At 55.8% G+C, this 27308-nt stretch overlaps 2 protein-coding genes across 6 annotated transcripts in view; one reads left to right on the top strand and one right to left on the bottom strand.

Moving 5' to 3' along the window:
* Window positions 1–27308, top strand: part of PRDM16 (PR/SET domain 16) — a 326525-nt gene that overhangs the window by 119627 nt on the left and 179590 nt on the right. The window lies entirely within an intron of this gene.
* LOC309661753 (uncharacterized protein) lies at window positions 14180–27048 on the bottom strand. 2 transcript variants are annotated; one of them, XM_082463705.1, is made up of 5 exons: window positions 18837–27048; window positions 17991–18129; window positions 17282–17599; window positions 16809–16875; window positions 14180–16522 (listed from the first exon to the last, which is right to left on the bottom strand). In XM_082463705.1, exons 1-5 carry the CDS (start codon window positions 19093–19095, stop codon window positions 16277–16279), a joined length of 1029 nt encoding a protein of 342 aa, XP_082319831.1. In that variant the 5' UTR covers window positions 19096–27048; the 3' UTR covers window positions 14180–16276. The 2 variants fall into 2 exon arrangements, with proteins under 2 accessions (XP_082319831.1, XP_082319832.1); XM_082463706.1 differs by lacking the exon at window positions 17282–17599.

Genomic DNA, 27308 nt, shown 5'->3' with positions numbered 1-27308 from the left:
GAGATGCAGGGAGACCTGGCAAGGCTGCTGGCTGCCTGGCCCCGTGACTTGGGACAGTTCTTGGATCCTTTATCATAAAGTGCCTTCAAAACCCCAGGACAGCCAGGACTTACCATGCTGTTATCAGGATGGCATCACCCCCATTAACGCTGAGTAGACAAGGGTTAGAATGGCCACGTCCAGCCTTTTTTTGTTGTTGTTCCTTTTAAACATCTGATAAATTCATGAGGTTTTCTAAGAGGCAACATACAGGTTACTGAGATGTCTGTGTCACATGCCATGGACAGAGACCTGAGCAGCCACCCCCAGCCCTGGGCCTTGGTTTCTCCACTTGTTAAGCAAGGATTGAAGTGAATTGTCCTGAAGGCACGTGTCATTTGAATACTCCGATCTTTAAGAGGTGGGGAAGTGGAGAGTGGGGGGAGAGATTACTTTGCTGCATCTGGGGGAAAAAAAAAAAGTGGGTAATTTTTCACCAGACGTCCCTCCACCACAACGTGGTGGTTAGAATTTCCGTAGAACTCTTTCTCTCTCTTTCCACTGTGAGCTGAAATGCACACGAGTCTTCTCAGCCTTGTGAACTGCCTCGCTGGAGGACCCGAATGTGCCCCTTTCAGGGGACCCCTTGGAAATAAGAAATGCCTATTTTCAATACATTCAAAACACAGGCCAAGCTGCGTGGGCCCCACCTGGCAACCTTTGCGTTTACATATTCCTGTAAAGTCTGCTCCCTGGGATGGGCAAGGCTGGTACATCCTTTGGACCGAAGGGTCAGCATGGGACCCTCGGCGGCTCCAGCCCCAGCACCTGGCCACTGTCTCTCCGCACAGAAGCTCTGCCCCCCTAGACGGCTTTCTCATCTCTGATGAGTTACCCAGCCTTGAAGCCACAGAGATGCATGCAGGCAAATGCGTACCGGCTCCCCGCTGGCCTCCTCCTGAGTGGTGCAGAAAGCTGCATCCTGGTTTGCTCACCAAGTTTCTCCGGGAAGTTACACAGAAGGGGGGGGGCCGGGCGGGGTCTTTAAATTATTTATTTATTTATGGCTGTGTTTGGTCTTCATTTCTGTGCGAGGGCTTTCCCTAGTTGCGGCAAACAGCGGCCACTCTTCATCGCGGTGCGCGGGCCTCTCACTGTCGCGGCCTCTCTTGTGGCGGAGCACAGGCTCCAGACGCGCAGGCTCAGTAGTTGTGGCTCACGGGCCCAGTTGCTCTGCGGCATGTGGGATCTTCCCAGACCAGGGCTCGAACCCGTGTCCCCTGCATTGGCAGGCAGATTCTCAACCACTGCGCCACCAGGGAAGCCCCGGGCGGGGTCTTTAGTAGGTATACCTCAGATGCCGCCACCCAACTCCTCAGACACTGGATTTAGCAAACGATGAGGACTTGGAAAATAATGATGTGACGGCCAAAGTGGCCTTGGTGAGTTCTCCCTCTACGGCAGTGTTCAAATCGGCCAATTGGTCGATTGGATGCTGAATATTTCTGAACACAGGGGACGTGACAGTAAGGAGGTAGCTGCTGCACCAGAGTTGCCTGCACTGGGCCCTAGGGCTGTGGCAGCAAAGTGCCAGCGATGGGCGGCTTCACCCAGACGCCCACTCTCAGAGTCTGGAGGCTGGCGGTCCCAGATCAGGATGTCGGCAGGGCCATGGTCCCTCTGCAGCCTCTCAGGGAGGATCTGTGCCAGGGGCCCACCCACCCCGGCACGACCTCATCTTAACTAATTACATCTGTAAGGGTTCTATTTCCACATCGGGTCACATTAGGAGGTGCTGGGGTTAGGACTTCAACTATGAATTGGGGGGAGAATGACACAATTCAGCTCGTAACAGACCCTCAGAGAGCACATACCTGGGCTGAGTCATTCCCAGGTATTGTAGGAGAGAGGAACCAGTGATGGCACACACCTGGTGCCGTGTCCCTGCAGGGATGCTGGTGCCCAAACCCTCCCGGCCAGGTCTCCTCCTGACACCCAGAGGAACCGTGCCTGCATTGGGAGCATGAGGGGTGGGGACCCAGGAGGGGTTTAGTTGATGACAGCCTTGCTAACCCAAGTCAGAGCCCAGGGTTGACATTTTTAGCCAATTCCAACGTCTTTCGTTCGAAGGTAACAGCAGTGAAATAAACATGGGGATTGGGTTGACCGCTCTCCGACACCCGCCTTGTCTGAGCCCTGTGGTGTGTGTGCGCGTGTGCGTGTGGGTGTGTGTACGAACTCCGTGAACCTGCAACGGAAAAAACCAGAGGGAACATGGCTCCCTGCAGGCCTTGGAACGCTTTTTCTTCAAGCAGGAGAAATTGGCTTGGGGGTCAAAGATGCAGTGTCGACACTTCAGAAGAAATTGGTCATCGGGACCAAAGCTGTACAAGATCCCAAACCAGCCCCTACGGCCCTGAGGCAGCGCTGACGTTGCAGGAGCATCTGCAGGCCTCGGCCACCTCGCCGTCCCAGGAGGACAGTGTGGGGTGGGGTCGGGACAGTAGAGCCTGGCTGCCCACTTATGCCTGGTCTTCACGTCTTCTGCGAGGCCAGTGCCGCTTCTGCAGGATGAGTGTGACCTGAGCCTGGGTCGGCCGACCCGGCACCAGGCTCTCCCCCAAAGGCCCTCCGCAGTCCGGTTCAAAAGGAAATGGTTAAAAATGAGCGGCTGGCAGGGAGGAGCGGGGAGGGACAGAAGGCCCAGCAGTTGGCTAATTGGAGAGCGGACCCGGCCGAGGGGAAGGCTGCACCCCAGACAATGTGCTCCCGAGTCGGGAGCTGGGAAGGCCTGGCGGGATTGTTATTGAATTAGTTGAAGTCAGAACCCCCCTGAATGCGGGAAAGAAGGAAAGGGGAAATGAAGGCCCGGGTATAATGCGGCCTAAATGAGGGGCCCCATTCACAGCCCATGAAAAGGCTCGGCTTCCTTTCTTGGGGAAAGAGGAGGCCAGTTCACTTTTGTTTGGCTGGGGGCGGGGGCTGCTCTAGGAGGGTGTACTTACCTACAGCCAGTGACAGGAGGGTTAGGGGGACGGGAAAATGGGGCATTGAAAATAATCCCCAGTGCCAGCGGTGGGATGACAGCGGACACAATCGCTGGGCACTCATCAAGGGCCTCCAAAGAGTCCCCGTCTCCTGCGATTTCCTGGGACCGTGGGCTGTGTCAGCCAGGTTAGCGGGACCGTGGCCGCCAAGGACGCCTGACCCCAGTCGTCCGGCAAGGCCATTTGATTTCTGTCTCCACTTAAAATTTCGAGGTTTAATATGTGCTTTGGTGGCCGACTGAGTATGCAAGAATATATCTTAATGGTTGAATCAGAGAATAATATTATTGGAAGTAGTAATTAAACGCGTGAAATACAGAAATGGACCAGCCAGAAACTTGACCAGCCAACCAAAAGTGGGAGGAGGGAACATACAAGTTATGTAAAAAATAAATACTTAACAAAGTGCTACGCTCAGTAAATATTTGTTGAATTCACACATTAATTAATTTTCCAGATGAGATTTTCCTAATCCATTTTTTAAAAAGAATAAGGATTAGGAACGAGGCAGGATCTGATTATCAGGCCGGCCTGGAGGAGATGAAAGGAAAGTGGTATGTGTGAGGTTTTGGGGGCTGGGGTGCCTCCGGGGGGAGCCGAGGGCAGGCTGCCTCGGCCCCTGGTAATTGCCCGCTTGGAGAAGCTGATTTGCTATTCACGGTCCCCCGCGGCGAGGGGAGCCGGCTTCCCCTTGCCCACTCTGCCCTCGGAGTGCAGGCCGCATGTGCCGGATTAGCGGCCAGAACCTCGGGGTCCCGCGCAGTTAACCCTCTCGTAGGGGAACTGAAAGCCCGGGGGACGCAAGGGGCCCCGACTCCAGACTCCAGGGCTTTGCAGAGAGCGAGGTGCACAGCCGCCCCCCCGCCTGGTCCAGCTGGGCCCTGACCAGCCCACGATGATGCTCGCTTTCCCCAGGGGTTCCTGGCGTCGTGGACCGGTTCACAGCACCCCACCTCGTTCGTGTCCCTGACGGCACCAAGCAGCACCACCGTCCCACGTTTCCCAGCAAGACGCCTTGTCGGGGGTCACAGAGCTGCTGATGGTGGCCTTCGAGAGCCCACTGACCCCCACAGACCTGAGCCCGGTCACACCCTCTCCTGTGTCGACCCCGGAGGGCTGTCTGGTGAACGTGAGGGGGTCCCCGAGCGTCAGTGCCCGAGAGTGGGTGTTTAGGAATGGAATCGGGCTGTTGGCGCCCTGGCTTCGTTTCGGGGCTGCGCCACTGCTCACTGAGGCCCGTGTGTCCCTCCTGTCCGTGGAGTGGGGGAGGCCTGCCAGGTGCCCCTGCAAGACCCATGCCCGTGTAGACGGCGAGTCCTGGCCCTTTCAAGGCGTCTCAGGGCCTAGCCTCACACCCCCTGTTCCGGAACCTTCACGAGCTCCTCAGCACAGAATTGTGGCAGAGCGCGAGCATTTTCGACGGTCTCTGATTTTACTGTGTAGCTTTAGCTGGAAGCTGGGGAGAGAGCACAGCCATGCCCGAGCCCCAGGCTGAGCGAGGCTGTTTCCAGGAGAGGCTGCTGGGTGGGCTTGGACCTGTGCCCTTGGGGATGAGTGAGCACACGTTTATTGGCAACGAGGCACCCGGGGGCCCCTGCGTGTCTGGCGTGGGGAGTGGGAGGGCCCCCCGGCAGGGCAGCCCACACTGCCCATCTCAGAGCAGACGAGAGGCTCCCGATCCCCGGACACCTGGCCGCTGTGGGAAATGGCAGGTGCACCGTTTACTCTCCTGTGGACCATCAGTCTGTTTCCTGAGCAGCAGTAAGGAAACAACCCCAGGGGAGGCGAGGTGACTGGAGTCGGAGACTCCAACCCCCTGCAGGGGCTCCTCGAGCCTGGTGTCTTGTCCAGGAAGCAAGGACCCGTCTGAGAGGCTGAGCAGCCCACACGGGGGTGCACGGAGGAGACCACGCCACCTGTGTGTCCCCCCGCACGCCAGCTCCCAGGAAGGCAGGCACGGCCCACAGAAGGCAAAGGAGCCACCGGCCAAGTCGGGACCCAGAGCCTGAAGGATGGTCTCGGTGGAGGAGGCTTTCAGGCAGGTGGACGCGTCCACACAGGGGCCAGGGTGCCAGCCCCGCCAGCTTGAGTCTCCAAAAGAACTTCCCAGAGAGAGTTCTAGCCCAGCGCATTTATCCCCTTTTTATGACTTGGAAAGAAATTCGCAATTACAAAATGCAAGGTCATTTAATTAATTCCACCCCTCCAAGTGCCCCTACTGTGTGAGTGCCCTGGATGGAGGAGCCCAACCAGTTTCCTTTTTTTTTTTTTTTAACATCTTTATTTGAGTATAATTGCTTTACAATGTTGTGGTAGTTTCTGCTGTATAGCAAAGTGAATCAACTATACGTATACATATATCCCCATATCTCCTCCCTCTTGCATCTCCCTCCCTCCCTCCCTATCCTACCCCTCTAGGTGGTCACAAAGCACCTGAGCTGATCTCCCTGTGCTATGCAGCTGCTTCCCACTAGCTATCTATTTTACATTTGGTAGTGTATATATGTCCGTGCCACTCTCTCACTTCGTCCCAGCTTACCCTTCCCCCTCCCTGTGTCCTCACCTCAAGTCCATTCTCTACGTCTGCATCTTTATTCCTGCCCTGCCCCTACATTCTTCAGAACCCTTTTTTTTTTTTTTAGATTCCATATATATGTATTTGTTTTTCTCTTTCTGAGTTACTTCACTCTGTCTGACAGGCTCTAGGTTCATCCACCTCACTACAAATACCTCAATTTCGTTTCTTTTTATGGCTGAGAAATATTCCATTGTATATATGTGCCACATCTTTACCCATTCATCTGTCGATGGACACTTAGGTTGTTTCCATGTCCTGGCTATTGTAAATAGTGCTGCAATGAACATTGTGGTACATGACTCCTTTTGAATTATGGTTTTCTCAGGGTATATGCCTGGTAGTGGGATTGCTGGGTCATATGGTAGTTCTATTTTTAGTTTTTTAAGAAACCTCCATACTGCTCTCCATAGTGGTTGTACCAATTTACATACCCACCAACAGTGCAAGAGGGTTCCCTTTTCTCTACACCCTCTCCAGCATTTATTGTTTGTAGATTTTTTGATGATGGCCATTCTGACTGGTGTGAGGTGATACCTCATTGTAGTTTTGATTTGCATTTCTCTAATGATTAGTGATCTTGAGCATGCTTTCATGTGTTTGTTGGCAATCTGTATATCTTCTTTGGAGAAATGTCTATTTAGGTCTTCTGCCCATTTTTGGACTGGGTTGTTTGTTTTTTTGATATTGAGCTGCATGAGCTGCTTGTATATTTTGGAGATTAATCCTTTATCAGTTGCTTCATTTGCAAATATTTTCTCCCATTCTGAGGGTTGTCTTTTGGTCTTGTTTATGGTTTCCTTCGCTGTGCAAAAGCTTTTAAGTTTCATTAGGTCCCATTTGTTTATTTTTGTTTTTATTTCCCTTTCTCTAGGAGGTGGGTCAAAAAAGATCTTGCTGTGATTTATGTCATAGAGTCTTCTGCCTATGTTTTCCAGAGATAAACCCATGCACATACGGTCACCTTATCTTTGATAAAAGAGGCAAGAATATACAATGGAGAAAAGACAGCCTCTTTGAAAAGTGGTGCTAGTAAAACTGGACAGCTACATGTAAAAGAATGAAATTAGAACATTCCCTAATGCCATACACAAAAATAAACTCAAAATGGACTAAAGACCTAAATGTAAGACCAGTTTCCTTTTGAGCAGCTAGTTTTACGATCTCAGTGCCTTTGGCCTCCGCTCTTGGCGCAGATACTGAAGGTTTGCTCCCGTGGAGGCCAGGGTGCTTCCATTGAGAGTTTCAAGGCGGAAGCAAGTGCATTTGAAGTTCAGGGTCGCTGGGCAGAGCTAACGTAGGGGCGGACGCTGCTCTAAGGCAGTTGCCTTCAGATTTACTTATGATCCCTGCTTGTGGGCAGCAGCAACCGGAAGGCCCTTTGCCCGATTCACTGGCCTTAAGGCTGCGTGGCCTCAAGACCCGTTTCTACAGCCCTGGATTCAAATCCTGACTCTGCCTTGAAAATGTCACTCCACCACCGCCCCCAGCCTCAGCGTGCCTGTCTGTGCAGGGATCCCAGCCCCTCGGGCTGTTGCAGTGATCGGGACTGTGGAGGGGACGGTCTGCCCTGCGCGTCCCGCGTTCAGAGGGCCGGTCCGTCTGCAGCCCGTGGGGCGTCCTAGGGGTACCAGCCCGAGCGGGGGCAGGGGCAAGCGGAGTGACCCCCACAAAGGCATTTCTGGCTCTGTTGACTCGTGGGGCCTGGGACTCCCTGCAGTGGGTGACGTGGGATGTTTAGTTGGCTGGACGCCAGGAGCACCCCCAGCCCGATCGTGACGACCAGGTGTCTCCAGACGTTGCCGGTGTCTCCTGGGCAGCGGGACCCCCCAGTTGAGAACCACAGGACTTAAGTAGGAGCCCGTGAGCTCCCTATTCCGGCTTCTTCCTTTGGAACAGTTTCCTGTGGTGCCCTCAGAGACCTTTGCTCTCTGCCAGGACCAGGTGCCCACAGGAAACCCGCGAGGATTACAGGCTTACAGGCTCCCAGGGGGCCCAGGCGCCGGCTGCGTCCTGCTCTGCCCTGACCCGCGCCTCAAGCCCCGTCCTGCCCTGGCCCTCCTCGGATCTCCTACCGCATGCGTGTTCCTGCCCAGCGGCCAGCATCAGGAGAGGAACGTGTGCGATCGGCCCCTTTGAGGCAGGATCTGGGGGTGACATAGCTGGTGGGTTCAGGGCCAGGCTGGGGGTCTCATCCACACGGCCTCTGGCCTGCGCATCACCTGTTCTCTATTCAAAGGGTCTGGCCGGTTTGGGGGCCCCCAGGTTTGTCCTGAGGCTGCAGTGCAGGCATCCAGGAGACCCCAGCTGAGACAGGGAGAGAGCGGGGGAGGGGCCCCTTCCTGCCCCTTCTACAGCCTTCTGTCCGGCCCTGAACGGGGGTGAGCTTGTGATCCAGCCACTGGACGGCTGAGCTGCCCGCAGGCCCTGGAGAGGCTTCTCCAGCCCATCCAGACACGGGGCTGTGCCAGGGCCAGGAGGCAGGGCTGGGGGCTCCGATGGCATGAGGGGATGTGGCCGGCCTGGGTCGCCTGGACACGCGCCACTGTGGCTTCCCCGCCAGGACCCCCACGCAGAGGCAGAGGCTCTTGGTGATGGAAGGAACTGGCGCGCTCTTCGCAGAACCGTTTTGCTCTCGCATCAGGGGGCATTCACGCTCTTATGCAGGTCGGGGTGGCATCTCCACAGTCGGGGTGACTTATTCCAGCCTTCCTTGTGCTTGTGGGCTGGGGAGAGGCCTTGGGCGTAACTCTGGGGAATCCACACACACGAGGGCATCTTGGGAATTCCAAGCGACTCAGAAGGGAATGATCGGGGCTACACTCGCTAGGGAAGGACTGATATTGGGTGGCATCTGGTGGCCTTGAACGTCTCAGTCAAAAGTATGGGAGCGTTTTGGCTCCAGTGACAAGAAAAATGAGTCATAGATCTGGGAAAGGCTCATGCCGGAGTAGGAAAGGGTCAGGAAGTTAAGGACATGAAATAAACCTCAGATTGGGATTCACCAAGCATGGTCACACTTCAAACCACAGGAGTCCAGGCGACACCCTGCGTTCAACAGCAGAGAATACAGCTCCACCGTGGCCCGTCCCCGGGTGCTGACAGGTCGTCCCGACCTCCACACCTGCCCTGTCATGACCTTGGACAGACTGGAGCCAACCCAGGCTCCCTTTTCCTGGGGAGGTTTGGAGAGGTGACTTCCATAAAGGGCTCCCTCGGGGGCCAGACCAGCAGCGCTGAGCTTGGAGTGGCTGTAGGGGCCGTATTCCCTCCACACATTTCAGCTGGAGGCACCCCAGGTGCGGGGAAGCCGGGCACCCAGGTGAGCTTCCTGGGACCCCAGGTCAGGAGCCTTTGGCAACACCAGTTTACTGCAAGTGCACCTTTTGCTTTGGAGTTTGCCCTGGCAACTGACCCCAGGAGACTCAGCCCCACCTCCCCCAGGCAGTACCCTCCCTGAGTTCTGGGCCACGGATGTGTCTCGCGGCCCAGGACTGTCTCCAGCATTTTCCAAACTGGCAGAAAAAGAGGATCTGGCTAAGGCTGGTGTTCTAGAAAAGTAGCTGCAACTAGCTGCCTTCTACCCTCCCTGGCTAGTGAGGAGTCCCAAAACATTCTCTATCATTTATTCTCCTGCCGGCCCATGAGCAAAGTCCTTACTTCACACAGGAAATAGTGTAGCACTTTCTAGAGACTTTTGCAAGAAGGACCTCTGACACTTTAAGGCTACTTTTCTTTCTCAGCCACAGAAAATCGGTGATTATTAGTATCATCTTATTTTAAAAAATAACCCAGGTGTGACTGTCTAGAAGATGAATATATTGATTTATTCTATCAGAAAATAGTGCTTTGTATGCTGCATATACTTCTGCAGTTAAACTTCGTTCTTGTGGGCTTGCAGCTGGCTGACTGCGTGGGCAGTAGGACTGGCTTCCAGGTGACATTGTCTCTGTGACCCGTTCAGCTCTGAGCTATTGCCATGAGGAATGTTCTTCCTGTGACAGATGGGGAAACTGAGGCCCAGGAAGGTGGCCCATCCTGCAGACTCAGGAAGAGGCTGGGCAGACTCAGAATCTAGGTCAGAGCCCAGACCTGCAGGCAGCCTGGTCCAGGGCATCACAGGAGACTCTCAGAGGTGTGTGTGTGTGTGTGTGTGTGTGCATGCGTGTGTGTTTGACATTCAGGTCCAATTTCAGTAGCTTAAGCCACATGACAAGGCTGATAAAATATTTCCTAGACATGGTCTAAAGAACAATACCATATGCTAAGTTTAAGGGATCAAAATCCAAGAGAATTTGCCGTTGAATGTGTGCCCTGGATTCAAGGGGCTGGAAAGGGATATTCTTTTTTTTTTTTTTTTAAATTTACTTCATTGAAGTATGGTTGATTTCCAATGTTGTATTAATTTCTGCTGTACAGCAAAGTGATTCAGTTATATATACATTCTTTTTCATATTCTTTTCCACTATGGTTTATCACAGGATATTGAATATAGTTCCCTGTGCTCTACAGTAGGACCTTGTTGTTTATCCATTCTATATATAATAGTTTGCATCTGCGAATCCCAACTCCCAGTTCATCCCTCCCCCACCCCCACCCTTGGCAACCACAAGTCTGTTCTCCATGTCTGTGGGTCTGTTTCTGTTTCGTAGATGAGTTCATTTATGTTATATTTTAGATTCCACATATAAGTGATATCATATGGTATTTGTCTATTTCTTTCTGACTTACTTCACTTAGTATGATCATCTCTAGGTCCATCCATGTTGCTAAAAATGACATTATTTCACTCTTCTTTATGGCTAAGTAGTATCCCATTGTGTGTGTGTGTGTGTGTGTGTGTGTGTGTATGTGTGTATACACACACCACATCTTCTGGAAAGGGCTATTCTTGATGTCTAGATACATATGTGTTTATCTAGTCATTCATTAGATACTTATTTATTCACTCACTAGATGTATACTCCTTTATTCGCTTGGATACTTGTTTATTAACTTATTAGTGTCTATTGGTTTACTTACTCATCAGGCATTTACTTATTTTATTGGTTCATTAGACGTTTGTTAGCCTGTTCAGTCACTCCTTAGGTGTGTGTATCATTTAGAGGCTGCCGCCTGCCAGGTACCGGGCTGGTCACCGTGAGCCCCTGGGTCGCATTGCCAGCACTGATTTCTTTCTAAGTAGAACAATCAGAAATAAGTGTGAGTCGCTCCCTGGAAACGTCCACCTCAACCCCGAGATGAATAAAAGGTCGGCTTGATTGTGTGTCTCTTCTAAAGGCCTAGTTTACCAGTTTCAAAAGCCGTGGACTTGATCTATTTTTAAATGAGCGGTAGGCGGGCCCCTAAGAAAAGACGGGTTTAGCTTAAAGCGAAACCTCTTGGTTGAGTTGGGGCCTTCAGTGGATTCAATATTGAAAACAAGTTGGGTTTGGCTCCGCTGGTCTTTCTGCTCTGAGATGGCGGGACTTTGTCCCCCAGGGCCAACCTTGTCCTTGCTCTTCCGGGGACTGCTTGAGGCCGTTCACCACCGCAGTGGGAAGACAGGGCTGGCCACCCTCTGTGCCCCACTCCACCCGCGGGGCTGCTTACCTCAGCGTTTCAGCCACCAGCCAGCCTTGGTTCTTGCAGAGAATAAACCTGCAGGAAATGACACAGGGTGCCTCCGTGGTGTGTGTGCTTGTGTGTGCATGTGCGTGTGCATGTGTGCATACTTGTATGTGTGCTTGTGTATGTGTCTGCATACTTGTGTGTGCTTGTATACGTGCTTGTGTGTGCATGCATGTGAACCTGTGTATAGGCTTGTATATGTGCTTCTGTGTGCATTATGTGTGTGCATGTGTGTGCTTGTGTGTGTGTGCATACTTGTATGTATGCTTGCGTATGTGTGTGCATACTTGTGTGTGCTTGTATGTGCTTCCATGTTTTTGTGTGTGCATGTGTGTGCATGCACGTGCTCACATGCATGTGCTTGTACATGCGTGCATACTTGAATGTGGGTGTGTGTGCATACATGTGTGCTTGTGTATGCGTTTGTGTGTGCACGCATGTGCATGCACACTTGTATGTGTGCTTGTGTGTGCTCTTGTATGTGTGCTTGTGCATGCATGTATGTGTGTCATGCTTGTGTCCTTATGCATACGTGTGTACTTGAATGTGTGCATGCATGTAAACCTGTGTATATGCTTGTACATGTGCTTGTGTGTGCATGTATATGTGTCCATGTTTGTGTGCATGCGTGTGCACGCACGTGCTCACACGCGTGTGCTTGTGCATGCGTGCGTACTTGAATGTGGGCATGTGTGCGCTTGTGTGTGCATATATGTGAGCTTGTATATGTGTTTGTGTGTGCGTGCATACTTGTATGTGTGCTCGTGTGTGCATGTGTGCTCTTGTATGTGTGCTTGTGCATACATGCATTGCGTGCATGCATGTGTGCTTATGCATGTGTGTGTACTTGAATGTGTGTATGTGTGTATGCTTGCATATGTGCTTGTGTGTACATGTGTGTGTGCATGCATGTGCGTGCAAACTTTGTGTGTGCGTGGGTGTGCTTGGGTGTGTGTGCATGTGCATGCACGCATGTGTGCTTGTGCACATGTGCATACTTGAATGTGTGCATGTTTGCGTGCCATGACTGGCAGCCAGGGCCTGAGTGTGAGCGTGCAGGCGGCGAAGGTGTGTGTCTGCTGCTCTGTCCCCTCGGAACGCCTCGCCGCAGTGGGCAAAATGGACGACACATGAAAGAGAAGACAGTAAATAGCTTCCTACCTTGCCCCGATAATGGGCGAGCTCTGTGGATTGATTAGTGCTCACGTGGCCTCTGGACGTCAGTTTGGGAGTGACAGTAACAAGCCTCCCGAGGGCTCCGCTAATTTGCACCCCATTCACCACCCCGTGAAAACCCATCAGAGCTGCGGAAGAGCTGCGCGCTCGACCTCATTCAATGGGGGCGATCGCTGGGAAAGGGGCCAGTTTTCACAAAGCCCAAAAGAGCAAATTGGCGGAAGCTTTGTTCTTCCTTTTCCCTCTCCCTTTTATGCCGTCTTGCACTAGTTAAGCTTCTCATTTGTCCCTGCCGGGGCTCAGGGCTTGGGTCACCCTCGGGCTGCCTTTTCAGGTGATCTCGATGCCCCCCCCAACCCAAGTCCCAGCCCAAGTGGAAGGTGGGGGCAGGGTGGCCTGAGGTGGGGACACCACAGGAATCTGGGAGTCCAGGCTGGGACAGGGCGGGGCTGGCCCCTGATGCGGACACCCTAGGCGGGCCGAAGCCTATCCGTCCCTCCATCCTTGTGGGGTGGCCCCCCCCACACCCCGAGGTCCTGGCTGCAAATCCCTGCACTTCCGGAGTCTTGAAAGTTGGAGCGAAGGGCGGCTTGTCCTCTGGCCCCGAGTCGCTGCTGCCTTACTTACCCCAATATATGGGCTCCACGCAAATTAAAATTAAGCAGGCAGTGTCCCTTTGGTTCCCACCCAACCTGTGCTGTTCCGTGGCCCTTACGCCTGGCTCTGTCACCACCCCCGGCTCTCTGTCCTCCCCCTGAAGCTCAGCGTCAAAGGGGCCGTTTTTAAGTACCCGGCCCTGTAAGGGATCCTCTCCCTCGTTCCTGGGACGGGGTTCGCGGGCATTTGCTTCACTGGGTTTCTCGCCGCCCCCCCCCCCCGCCCCCCGGCAGCACTGTTTTAAAAGCTCTAACCAACAGAGCTGCTGGCGGGGGACGTGGAGGGACTCCTGCAGTAGGACGATGTCACCTGAGGAAGGAAGGGGTGCCCACCTCCCCCCGTCCACTTGCCACGTGCTTCCCCGGGAGGCCTCGCGAAAGCCGCCGCCAACCCCGTCCTCCACGCTGGCAGCGCCTGCTCTGCCAGAAAGGGGCCACCACCGCCAATGGCACCAACAAACACAGATTTTTGGATCCTCAAATTAGCCAGTAATAGGGAGGGAAAAAAAAGAAAAACACCCAAATCTTTATGAATTAAACATGGCAAATCCATCAAACTGTAGATATAACCATGTTTGCTTAATTTGCTGACACAACCCCCCGTACTTTGCTGGGGGGCGTGGGGCAGGGCCCCGGTCGTCAGCCGCTGTAATTATAAAATTGTGATGGCTGTAATTTGCCACTCAGGACTGTCACCGGCTGGGAAGCCACAAGTGGGCCGGCGGTGCCCTGCAGTTCAGCTCGGAGGGTGATGGTGTGCGGTCCGCTGTAGGGAGTCTGGGCTCACCTTCCTCGGGGAGCGGGCATCTGAACGTCAGAGGAGCGGCCTGGGCCGAAGTGTGGGTCGCTACATGCGAGCTTGGTCCGTGGCGTGCTCTAAGCACCTCATGTTCTAACCTAGTGTTTCCCCAGGACGCCAGGAGGCGGAGCAGCTCCCAACCGGATCCACTCTGTCCAGGTGGGGAAGCGGGGTTTCCGGGACGCCATGTCCCCCCGAGGTCACCCACGAACAAGGTCACAGCCAGGCTGTAGACCGAGGACTCACAAGGCCAGGCGGGCGCCCTCCCACACGACCTCGCCGCCCCCCATTAATCCTGCGATTCCAGATCGTTATCAAGGCCGCTCGCCCGGTCCATTAATTCAGAAGCATGCAGAGCAGAGGGAGTGGCCAGGGAACCAAACGGAACGGCCGGGGGAGCTGTGCCGGCACACGTGTCTGAGTCTCGTGGTCACTTGGTCACATTGGTCTGGAGCCCACGGTCATGCCCTCGCAGCCCCCTTTTCTGCGCGATGCACAACCGGCCCTGGGGCCGGGCGGGGGTTCAGCATCATGCAGTGAAAACGTTTCCCCGTATAATGTTTCTTCCCAAGGGAGAGCATGAGTGGGGAAGTGGTTTCCCTACTAGACAGGCGTCTTCTTCATCCTCCTGTCGGACGGAAACCAGAAGCTTCTAGGCCTGAGGGGGGCCCACACCTGGCAACTCCCAGTCCCACCTCTCTCTGTCTAAGCAACAACGCCTTTGTCAGCCCGAACAGCGCAGGGAGCCTAGAGCAATGGCGGCTTTTAGGAGCTGATTCCCAAAGCGGGAGCCCCAGTCGGGCTCTCTGGGCCCCGAGGCTGTGGCAGGAGTCACCATGACACCATCCTGCGGAGGCCAGAGCTGTGGCCCCCAAAGTGGGAGCATCTTCAGAGGTGGGCGCTGTCTCCAGACTCTTTCTTCATCCGCCTAGCGTGTCAGGCCCTGACAAGAGAAACGCCGCAGCCGGGGAGAGGGTTGCCACAATCTTGACCTTGGCCAAGGGGACCCCAGCCCAAGCTCTGCTGCAGACCTGTCCTTTCACCGGCGGAGATCCTGGCGTGGCGCCCTGGGTGTCCGCCTCCCGGACCTTCCCTTCAGACCCTCAATCTGGGAGGTCAGCGGCGGCAGAGCTAAGCCCCGGGGCCTGTGTAGATGGATTACACAGTTGGTTGTTGAAGGTATTCATTTCAGCCGACTGGGCTGTCATCACGAGGCCACTCCATGACACCATCCCGTCTGCTGACCGTCACCTCCATTGGTCCTGATGGTCCGTCCTGAGCTCACGGTCGAGGGGTCAGGTGCAGGTGTTGTTTCCTATCACAAAAATAAGTAGATAAACAGGGCAGGAGGGGATGGACCAGGATGAAGTGGAACAGAACAGAACAGAACAGGCCAGACCCGTTTTGGGGTCGGCAGGTATGCATGGACCATATCAGGGAGAAAGTGCCCATCTCGTGGAAGCTCATCAAGGCCTAGCCGTGGCCACGGTCCACTGTGACCCCTTCGGAGGCGCGCTCCCCGGGCCAGCCCCCCTTAGATGGGGGACAGCATGTGTGGCAGGGTGGGAGCCGGCCGGCAAGTGCAGGTTGGCTGCACTGCCCGGTGTCCCCAGCACGTCGATCTTGGCTCGCTCTCCCTCCCCAAGCAGATGGAGGACCTGGGCTCCCTCCCGGTGCCCTGTCCTCAGAGGACCCTCCAGTGCTGGAGGCTCCGGTGCTGGGTGCCCCCCGCTGCCTTTTCCCACTGGGCGTGGAGGGATGGCCGTGGCCTTCTCCTGCCAGCCCTGCCCTCCGCCTCGGGGTGCCCTCGGGCCCTCTGATTTCCCCTTGGCTCTCAGAGATTCTGCCCGTGTCCGCACCCTCATTAATCAATGTCAAGCACGGCATCGCCAACAAGGGCGGCATTCTTCCGCAGCCCTTCAGCCTCATACATCCCATTGTCCCGGACCGATTCAGATGGCAAGAAAACAGCCTATGCAGCACATAAAAGAGATGAGACAAAAATGAAAAGAATCGAGGGAGAAAAAAGAGGAGGCATTTTTCCCCCTGAAACACTCGAATAAATACTCGGCAATGATAATTTAAATTATTCATACATTTATGAAAACATCCATTGAAAAGTGAAGTGTATGATGCTCTTTGTCTATTTTGCTTGTCTCTTGTTTGGGATTAATCTTTACTGTAATCCGGGCTGGCCGTGCCCCCCTCACAAAGGCCACACTCTCTTTCCATGGGAAAAATGTGTCTGCATATCCCAGGGAAAAGTCGGGGGGGATATTTGTGCTGATGTGGCAGTTGCCAGGCCCTCAAGACGCTGGACGGGCTGTGTCCAAATACTGTCCGGTGAACAAAAAAGCCCAGAGTGGTTCTCACGTCCGTGCCAGCGCGGTGACACATCAGTGCCACGGGCTGAGGGCCGGACGGCGATGGCCACTCAGCGTGCGTGTGGGTCCCTGCAGCCCGGGCCCCCTCCTCGGAAGGAGCGCCGAAGCCTCTCCAAGCGACAGCCCACCTGGAGGAGCCGTGCACGGCGTGCTCCGTCCAGGGACCCGTGGGTTTCAGAGTGCCGTGTGGCCCGGCGGGGCTCCAGGGTGGCTCTCCCTGCTGGACCCGGCCTAGGTGGGCAGACCGCATGCCTGTCGCAGACCGTGTAGGTGGGCGTCCTTGCGTCTCCCGGGACCTGGAAGAGGCGCCATGGTCCACACTGTCGTTAGGCCACGTCTGGCCTTGTGGAACGAAGGCCCCGGCCCGAACCTGAGGCTAAAGACGTTTAAGTCGTTCTTGATGTCGCAGAGGGTGGGACTGTGGCCGCCGGGCTGTCAACAGCACACTGGAGCTGACAGATTGCTGACGGCCGGTCCGGGGACGAGCGCCCACCATCCGCCCGCACCCGCCACCCACCCTGCCTCCTGGCCCCTCCCCGTCCCTTCTGGGGGCCACCGCTGCCCCTGACGGCCCGAACCCACCGCCTGGGATCGTGCTGTCTCCTCCACATAATGCAACTCGGTGCCAACGCTGTTCCCGGCTGGAATGCTGCGAGGTCAGAGGGAGACAGAACACCCAGCCCTGGACCAGGGACGTTCATGTTTTTATGTAACGTCCCCCCCCCAGGGCTCCTCGATCCAAGTTTTGGTATTTTCAAAACTCCTTCCAAAACGGGATGAGGCCCAAAGTGGAATTCTCCCCCACGCGGGATTCCACGGGGAAGCTGCGGTTTTCGGTTGTGAGCGAGCTGTCCGGCAGCAATGTATTTTCCCTGGCAACAGCCCAGAATCTCCTTGGCTCGGTGTCCGGCGTGCCAGCTCGCCAGCTCAGCGGGGTCTGGCATGGGGGTTGGGCGGGTGTGGCGAAGGGGACACAGAGGCGGCTCAGAGGCTCCTGGTTCGGGAAACCGTGCCGAGGCTGCCGGGCGGCCCCTGCCCGCCTCCTCCAGACTTACTTGGTCTGGGCTGGGAGCGGGGACCCCACAGTCACCGCCCTCCCGGCTGGACTTGGGTTTACGGCCTCTCGGGTTTGGGCCAGGTCAGAACCCAAGGAAAACCGCTGCTCTCTGCTCCCTGCTCGGGTGAAACTGACCCCAGCTGTTGGCTGCCGGAACACAGGCGGCCACTGGGGAACCGGGCCAGGACGCAGCTGGTACCGCATCAGTCCAGGGAGTGGACGGGGCGCCAGCCACCATGGCCAGGCCGGTGGCTTCTGAGCACAAACCGTTTTCACCCAAGTCATTGCTCCTCTGTTGCCGCGTCCCGTGCAGCTTCTTTTTTAAAAAACGTGGGAATGTTCTTGAGAGCCTCAGCCTGGCTTCCTCAAGTTCTCCGCAAGCCCGTTCGGGACTTGTTGGGTTGCCCTCTCCTCTGCCCTGAAGTACCGGCATGCTGCCGTCCCCCCCAAACAAGGTGTCAGGGGGCCCCTCAGCCATGCCGCCCTGTCCCCCCTCCCCCCTCGCCTTCCTCCCTCCTCCGTCACCGACGTTGGGGTCTGGGAAGGTAGCCAAATGCCACTGAGGACACTGGAGCAATAAATCATCCCTCGTCCAACATCTGCAGGCCCCGGGGGCTAGCCCCTTGCAGCCGCGATTCCCTCACCCGGCCCCCTCTGACAAAACACCTATTGTCGTGGCCCAGTGAAGAAGACTCGTTTCCACTTACAAAGGACCTCTGAAGCCAAGTCGCGGGTTGCCAAAGGAGATGCCTGGCTCACGGCGGGGAGCCCCCCGCACCGTCTTTCTTCCCCCCTGTTTCATGCTTTTCCTCTCTCGTGGGGGTCCCCCAAAGCCTTTCATTCTGGCTTCATATTCACATAAAGACATCAAGAAAAAAAACCCAGCAGAAAGAATTATTAGGCATGGCTGTCAAATGCTTTATCAGAAAAACAGGGAGGGGGAACACGGTAACCCTTTAGGCGCTGGCCTGACAGCCTGATTCCTGAGAGACCCTGGGGACCGCGGGGGAGCCGGGGTCGCCGTGGATCCCAGAGGCTGGACAGCGGTCCACTGCACGCGCTCGTGCACGCGCCCGCCCTGAGGCTCACATGCGTGCACGGCCACAAGGCGTGTGGGTGCCCAGGTGGGGCTCCGTTTATACGCAGATTTCCAAATCGCCTCACTCGATCTGAAGGTCCTGGGCCACTTTCCTCGGGAAGGGATGCTCTGGGCCTTCCCTGAGGCTCTTCTTTCTTTGTTCCAATCTGCAGAAGAGGCCTCCTTTTCTCTCCACCCCGGCAGGAGCCTCCGTCCCCTTCTACCTAAGCGCCCGGCTCTTTTCCACCCGTGGAACTGAGGGGGGCTGAAGCTACAAGTCCCCTGGAGGCCGGAGGACGGTGCTTCCCGGGTGTGTGCCGGGGCAAGGGCGTGCCGTCCTCCGCACACTTATTCAGAAATCAGATAACCCAGCTGGCTTTCTCGGGGAGCGCTCGGTGCTTAGGAACGGTGCGGGCTGCCTGGCTCTTCACCCCTGATTTTCTGCTTTCCTCCTCCCGGCAAAGGGCTTTCTCACCTGACAGCTTTGCAACCTGCCCAGTTCTAATGGTTTTCTGAAGTGGGGGCAGCAGCCACAGGGCCCGGCTCCTCCAGGGCACGGGTCCGGGATGCAAGGGCCGCCCCGGTCCCAGGTGAGCTGCCAGGGAGGGGCGTGTCCACACCCCGCCGCCCTGAGGCCCCTTAGGATTTGCGGTGAGGGGCACCCCGGGGTGGGCAGCCTCTCGGGACGCGTTTTCAACGCTGCCCTTCTGGTGCACAGAAACCGAAAGCCGCATGCCGACGAACGGCTCCCTCAGCAAACATTTTTATTTCCAATTAGCAAAAGAAAAATTGCTAATTTGCTGCAGTTGGACCAGGCTGACGTCTCAATCTGCAGAGTGTCGTGCAGTGAAAGGAAACGTTTCACACTGTGCCGGGGAGAGCGAGCCTCTCTAAAGAGGGTCAGGGCAGCGGGCCCAGAAACCAGATTGACTGGCCACAGCGCTAAATTACTCACACAAGACACCCATTGTCTGCCGTGCCAGCTCCCGGAGGACCTGCTTTCCCATTCTTTCCCCTCGGAGCTGGGGCGGGGGAAGGGGTCCAAGCGTGGGAGGAGAGGGCAGGGGCTGGCCGGGAGCGGGAAGCTCATCTTCAGAACAGAGGGAATCAGGAGCCGGGTTAATGATCACCCAGGCCTGTCTGCGGTGCTCGGGAACAGGACGATAAAATTCTCCCAGAGCCCGGCCACAGCTCTGCACCCGGGAGATTCGGTGCAAGATAATGTCCTACGAGGGTTAATAACTGAACGGGCCCAGGAGAGGGGCCAGCTCGACACTGCCGGGCAGAGCACCGTAACCCGCCACCCTCGACTCTTACCCGGCTGTGCCCTCAGCCACTGATGTGGGACGTGGGGAGGTGGGGGGCTCCCCCTGGAATCTCGGGGACCATCCCCCCGACGTGGGTGAGCCTTAGGACCCGGAACAGCCAACCTCCCCTGGGCTCGAGGACCTCGGGATCCACGAAGTCGGTGTAGAATAAGGATCCAGACTGATGGGGGCTCCCTGGGGAACCGGCAAGGCGGCCGTGCTGGCCACAGATGTTCGGCGCCGAGGTAATAATGAACGTCTCCTGAAAACCATTGACCACGTAACCTCGGACAGCAAGAGCCTGCGGCGGAACTCTGCAGGACAAGCTTGCCTGCATCTCAGACCTGAGCCTCACCTTGCACAGACGATCACTAGTACCCACGGGAGCAGAGGGGGAGGTGCAAGCATTTTGTTCGGAGCCCAGCCTGCGCCAGCTCTCCATCCGAGGACCTTCCTCCGTGCGTCCAGGCCCTAGATCCTGCCCATCACCCCCGCCGGTTCACACACGTGGAGCCAGGTCTCGGCACCTTAGCCATCAGCTGGGGCAGCTCACGGGCCTGATCCGGCTCAGACACACCTGCAGGGCCAGTCCAGGAGGTGCCAGCAGGCCTCCCCTGTGTCCTCCGCCCCTGGTCCGCTCGGTGGGCATTGGACCAGGTCACCAGGGCCTGGGACAGCTCTGGAGCAGCACCAGCTGCCTCTGGCTGAGCAAGCCGCACTGTCGTCCGCAGGTCTTGCTGCCCACCTTGGCCGCCCGTGGTGCTCCTCCACCTGAAAGGCCAGGTGGATGGTGAGCTTTGGAATGGTCTAGAAGGGCCCAGCCTCGAAGCAGTTCCAGTGGACGGAGTGCTGCTACAGCCGGGCAAACAGGAGCACAGAGATGCAAGCGGTCTGGAGGCCTGGAGGCCGCCTGCTCACCTCCTCGGAGGCCGATGCTCCGCCCTGCACGGAGGAGATCCTTGCTGAGACATCTCAGAGACAGGCTGCCTGGGCGAGAAAGGACAGCTAGCCTGGCCCGGCCCAGCCCTGGGAAAACCACCACGATCCCAGCAAAGCCAGCATCCGGCAGCCACTCCACACTCTGCGGTTTGAGCACCCACGCTGCACCAGGACGCTGGACCCCTGCAGTCAAGACACTGTCTGGGGAGCAGCATCTTACAGGCCAGGGGGTCCATTAGGTGGACAGTGGTGATGGCTCAGGCAGGGGCCGGCCCTGGAATGGCCGCTGCTTCAGACCGCCGTGTGCAACACTAGTATAGAAGGAGACACTGGAGAAAGTCCCAGCAGGGCCCCACTGCCTCTGTCTCACTCTGACCTTAGGGAAACAGCCTCTAGCTGACGGAAGCAGAGGCCTGGACTTGGTTCCCCCAGGCACTGGTGCATTCTACTGCTGTGTGACCTCAGACAAGTCACTTAACCTGGCTGAGCTGCCTCACAGCGTAAGAGGGACAATCAAACTGGATAATGTATGTGGGACCTTTTTTTGCAAGATGCGAAGAGCTGCCTGGATGCATGGTCTTTGTGCAAATAAGGGAAGAATGCCCGAGCCTGCATTGTGGGGCCCCTTTGTACCGAGTGGACCCGGTCTATAAGCACTGTATTTTCTTCACTAAAAATAAAGAGGTACTGCCCAGGCCATCAATCATGAAAAAGTCTGGCCTCAGATGCACAATGCACACAGCGCTGTTCCCAAGGAGCAGAGGCAGGATGGGCGTTTTGCATCCGGCCCCTTCGCACTAGGCCCTGAGCGAGCCGGAACCTGAGCTCACGGGACACACACGCGTGCTCACAGGTGCAGCAGGGACACACGTGTGTGCGCATGCGCACAAAGCACAGGCATGCGCCCACACGCACACACACGCATGCGCATGCATGCACACGTGAGTTCCTCACGGAGAATCACTCTCCCCTCATTCTGAGGCTCAGGACCCAGGAGCCCCTCTCTGAGTTTTCGTGGTGTGGAGAAATCTGTGCGGGAGAGCCTGTCAGGGGACAGGACAGCACAGGAAACTTCGTGATGATGGCTTCTCACTCTTCTGTTCCCTGGACCCCGGGGTCTGCTCTGGATGGCGGGGAACTCACTGCTCCCCGACAGGGGCCTGCGGGCCTGGTGCTTGTGCCCTAGGTGGGGAGGGAAGATGCACCCACAGGGCCGGCCTCAGCGTCAGGCGCCGTGACCTTGCACTCAGGTCCCATGGGGCCCACCCTCCACAAAGCAAGTAGCCCGGTGGGAGAGCCGAGGACAAGAGACCTCGTTGCCCGCAGGGGCGAGCTGCCCCCCAGCCTGCCGGCCGCTGCTCGGGCGGTCCCGGCCTGGGATGCACTTCCCGAGGCTCCACGCAGGCCCAGTGCTTGGGTTCCTCTTTCTTCTGGGAAGCTCTCCCTCCTTCCCTCCGCCACGAGGGGTGGGAGCTCTCAGCCCGCCGTCCACCGTCCCTCCTTTCTTGGTGGGCTTCGGATGGCGGAGCCCGCTGGGACGTTCTAGACCCCCACCAAGCCGCCTTGCTCCCAGACCCCGTGTGGGGCTGGGGCTGCTCTCGCCCTGGCCGCACTCCAGAATCACCCGGGAGCTTTCACAAACTGCGACGCCCGGGCCCTCCTGGCCCACACCCATGACATTCATGAGACGGGGGTGGACCCAGGCACCGGCGTTTTGCAAAGTCTTTGGATGTTTCCAGAGTGGGGCCTGGGGTTGGGAGTGAGAACCAGAGCTCAGCCCTCAGCGCCGTGGCCACTGCCAGCTCTGTGCCTGCAGGTGCACCCACCCGTGATTCCTCAGCTGGTGGTTTCCAAACCCCGAAGATCGGGCATTATGCATCCAAAGGGGACTGGAGAGAGTGTGCAGCTTGCCCACCCTGCCAGCAAAGCCCGGGGCTGGCTGCTCTCAGAGAGGCCCAGGGAGGCCTGCGGGGCATTCAGATCAGCCATGGAAGGTGCAGCTCCAGGACTCCCAGAAGTGAGTGTGAGCCGGGCGTCCGCCGTGGGCCCACCTGCCCACAGGTGCGCTGCATCTGCTGAGGGCCAGGATGAGGCCAAAATGACCCCCATCCCCCGCCTCTGCCGCTGCCAAAATAAAGGCCTCTTTCTGCCGTTAGGGAATTATCGCATGAACACAGCCTGGGCTAATCGTGACCAGGGTACAGCTAATCACAATGTTGATTATGGAGTCGCTATTGATTTTCGCGGAGGCAAACGTTTCTCGCGTTTATAACACCTGTTATCTTTTGACTAATAGAAGCGACGCTGATGAGCCGAAGTTCATCTCTGGACTCGGCTCCTTCCCAGCCCGGAGGGCGGCACCTCCCCACACAGGTGTGTGAGCACCACACTCTCCTCCCCTGCGCAGTTTTAAAAATTATGACAAGAGGGAGAAAGCCATTCTGGCCATCAAAGTACGTGCTGTTGAATCTAGAATAAAATTGCTTGGATTTTTTTTCCTTTGGATCCAATTAAACTCTTCCAAAGCCTGCTTTTCTTCCCGTGGGGTGCAGGAAAAGACTCCACGAATTCTGAAGATTCGGACCACACACTAATATCACAACCCCGGGAACACATTTCTCAGTAAATCACAGATGTGATACGAATGTCACGTGGGCCCCGGCGCTCAGCCGCGGCCGTGGGACAGAGGATGTGCAACCAGAATAAGGAAGCAGCCCCCCCCTCACCCCCACCAGGCTCTGAGTTGTTATCTCATTGCTTTTCTCAACTTTAAATGCCGCGAGCACATGACGGAGAATTCCCGGCTGCATCAGAAGCTGTACCTCCTTTTCCAAATATTAAGATAAAACGGCATCACTTTGGAAAATGTTAGATATGATAGAAAATCCATTGCACCAATCAAGAGATTTGTCTTTCAGGGAAGCTCTCGTGTGAGGGAAAGAGGCAGTAATACATCAGCCTGCTCCGCCCCTCAAATAGATAATCAATTTCCCTGAAAGCATCAATAATCAGAGTGGACGTTTATTGCCCCTTGGATGGTTTATCTTTGGGGCTGGGGACAGCAGGGCCGTGACGAATACCAAATCTGCCAGGGAACACAATTAAATGCCGTGAGGATAAAGGATTTTATATTGTGCACAAAAAAAGCAATCAAATTCATAATTGAACTCCATCGCATGAAATCGGCCAGAAATAAATATCACACCCCGAAGCACAGCACTTGAGCCCCGTGTTATAGGTCAGGGGACAGTGTTGCTAGCACTGTATTTGTTTATCCCTCTGGAGGCCTGAGCTTGTCCCCCTCTAAGTGACCCAGCCGGCAAGTGGGACTCTGTCCCCTCCCCTCCTGCACGCGCTCAGGACTGACACCGCCACCTTTTTCTTCTCTCAGTGGAGAGAAAATATTGTCCTGGTCTGAAGTGGTTTAAACCGGCATCAGAATTGTGTGCTCACCTGGCTGCCTGCCTTCAGCAGGTCCAAGGGGGGCGATGAGGCAGAGGAGTAACCCTGACCGGTGGGGTAAAAGGCACTTGGGGGTCCACAGGACCAGGGAGCCCCCGCCTCTCCCGGGAGGAGCATTTGCCCCCTTGTCCTCGGGGCAAGCAGGGGCCGCACTCAAGGTGACCTTGAGCTGGGCCAGCTAGAGCTCTGGGAGGGCCTGTAAAACCCCAGAACTGGGGATTCTCGTCTCTGGGAAATTTGCTCATTTCCCACCGGACACAGCACCAGGGGGCTCCAATGGTGGGGGCAGGTGGACCCCCTGCTTGGGGCAGAGTCACAGAGCTAAAAGCAGGGGGGGCAAAGGGCGTCGCCTGCCCATCCGGTGCTGGGTTTCTGGGGGCAGTGGGCGTCGGTGCCGGTTCAGGTCTGTTTGGACTTCACGAGCTTGATTTTCGAAAGAGCCTTGAATATGTTAGCATTTAAGGTCATATACACTTGGCAAAACATGGCTTTTCGTTTGGAAGGGAAAAAAGGCATAAGGGCATTTTGGACACAAAATAGTCCTTTAAAACAGCATTTTGATGAGTTAAGTATAAATAAATCAGAAACACACGGATTTCATTTCCTTTAAAATACCCGAGGGCTCAAACACTAGCGGGAAAACTGCCTGGCAACAGCGGTTTGGGATTTTGACAAACCCAAATATTTTGAAGAGGTTTCTGCAGTGTTTGCACCCAGGTCTCCTCGTCTGTCCTGCCTTCCGTGAGCGCCCGGCGGACTCGTGCCCACCTGCCTGTGATGGGCAGATAGTCCGTGTGTGTCTGTGTGCGTGTGCGCGTGTGTGTGCAAGTGCATGAGAACAGGCAGCAGAGAATAAAAGCAAGGATGACCAGAAAAGAGATGAGCCTTTCAGACTTAAAGCGTTTGAACTTCATTTGAGAAGTAATGGGGAAAAAAAAAGCCTGAGAATCCTACTTGACGGAGTTGAAAAAAGGCTCCGTCCCTCTAAAACGGGCCCTGGAATGAAGTCAGGGAGGTCTGCTCGCTGCCCCTGCCCGAGCATCTGGGTTGCAAGCAGGAAATCCAGCTCCGCCCCCAGAAGTGTCGGATCCCGGGACAGAGCTCCTGGGGCAGCCAGACGTGTGGGCGGCCACCGGGCCGCAGGCACCGCCAGGCCCTGCAAGGTGACTGTCGCCTCTGTCGAACAAATGGAATTCGGTGCGGGAGGTTTGCCTTTCTCTATGCTCCAGGGGTGAGGGGACAGCTAGCCTGGATCACTCACGCGGCTATGTTCAGGATGGCTCGGCCTGGGGGTGTGGGCGGTGCCGGGCAGCTGGGCAGGTTCAAGGCTGCTTTGGTGAAACACCAGCTCCCTCGTTCAGGTGGCTCAGGTGCTGGGAAGGAAGGCAGAGGCCATCTTCCTTCCCGTCCAGAACTCGAGGGTGGTCAGCGGGAAGATGGTACGAGCAACCCCCGGTTGTGAGTTTTCCGGCGCGCCTAGTAAATAAATACAAATAAAAGAAGAGCTAGTGGGGCAGTTACTCAGAGCCACAGAGCTTGCTCTGCAGGTTCACAAACTACTAAGGTTTGAGGGGACTTCCCTGGCGGTCCAGTGGTTAAGACTTCGCCTTCCAACACAGGGGGTGTGGGTTCGATCCCTGGTCGGGGACCTGAGACCCCACATGCCTCGCGGCCAAAGAACCAAAACATAAAACAGAAGCAATATTGTTAACAAATTCAATAAAGACTATAAAAATGGTTTCCATCAAAAAAATATATCTTAAAATAAATGAAAAAAATGGAGTCTGGGGCTCCCATGGGGAGTGCAGAAGGGCCCCTGGCCCGTGCACCATGGTCACTTCCAACACGGGGCCCTCTTGGTGAACCCCCTGCAGCCCGATCACTCAGACGGGATGAGAAGCCGGTTCTCAAGTTCTGTGTGGCGTGCACGCACGCAGCCTGCAGCCTGCAGCTCTTAGCTAGAACATCTGGCCCCTCTGAAACCGGACTGTTCGCTCAGAGACGCAAACATAGGAGCTGCCCTCCAGGGCCGGCCCCGACACATCTTTCCCCACTGAGCTCCTCTTGGCATCCGATTAGAAAAAAAACCTTGCAATCAATACTCAAAGTTGGATTTTGAGCTTTTCTGCAGAACTGGGCTTGGAGGGTTTAATAACAAGGTTCCTCACTGCTTGGGCCTCTACGTTTATAATAAAAATAAATATTTCCCCTTCCTCATGTTGAAGGCCATGCCAACAGCAGGGAGGAGCTTGGATGCGAGAGGAAGCAATTGGAGACGCTTAAACACCACAAGCATAAACCCCCGCGGGTCTTTGGAGGGCCGGGTACCTTAACGGGACCCCAGGGATCAGAACGTTCCGGCTGAGCCCCAACCTCTTCTCTAATTGTACAGTGTAAGCTAATCAGCATCCAATGCCTTTTCTCTTTAAGAGCAAGACAGGATAAAGCCTCAAGTTACTAATTACACAAATACAGTGTCTTTTGCTAATTGGGTTGGTTAACGTTAGTTAATAAAGCACTTGAAGGATAGGCATGTGGTATGAAAGAGGCAATTCATACGTCTAATGATAGGCTAATAACTGTCAGTTATGACTCATCAGCCCCTGTTGCGTGTAGCGCGCGTCAGACTCTCTTTCCAGGCCTTTGGACGGCTGGGACCGACTAATGCCTGCTGTTCGCGCCCCCTCGAACCCCGCGAGGGCTTGGCAGCGCGTGCTGACCACAGCCCTGGTGGTGGTTTGGGGAGTTCATCCTCCGGCGAAAAACGAAGCCCTGTTATTTCTATTATTTATGAAAGAGGCTTCGGTGAAGCGATCAGGAACAGGAACCAGAGTCCTGCACCCTTGTCCTGAGGCCAGAGGCTTAGCCGTGTTACTCAGTGACCCCGGGCAAGCTCCTTGACCTTCACAGGCCTCAGTCAACTCAGCTGGAAAATTGGGTAAAAAGATTGTGGTGTCTCTCAGGCATGAGCTGCTGAGTGGAGGGGCTCAGAGCGCAGACAGCCCAGAGAGCAGGGACATGGCCGTGGCCAGCTCTGCCGTGCCCACTCATGGCCAGCGCCAGAAGGAAATCAGGACCCGTGGGCCCAAAATCGGACCCCAGGATCGGGGACTCAGGGCCCAGCTCTGGGACCTGACTGGGTGAGACGCAGAGGCCAGATTCCCTTGCTGGCTGTGGAGAGTTTCCTCCAGCGGGCTGCCCGCCCCGGGGCTGTGGGGGCAGGTGCTGGTCTGCGGTCG

Source organism: Balaenoptera physalus (assembly GCF_965194825.1).
Source record: "Balaenoptera physalus genome assembly, chromosome: 1".
Classification (NCBI taxonomy): Eukaryota; Metazoa; Chordata; class Mammalia; order Artiodactyla; family Balaenopteridae; genus Balaenoptera; species Balaenoptera physalus.
The sequence above is the reverse complement of the archived record's forward strand: the minus strand, read 5'-3'. Positions and strand labels throughout refer to the sequence as shown.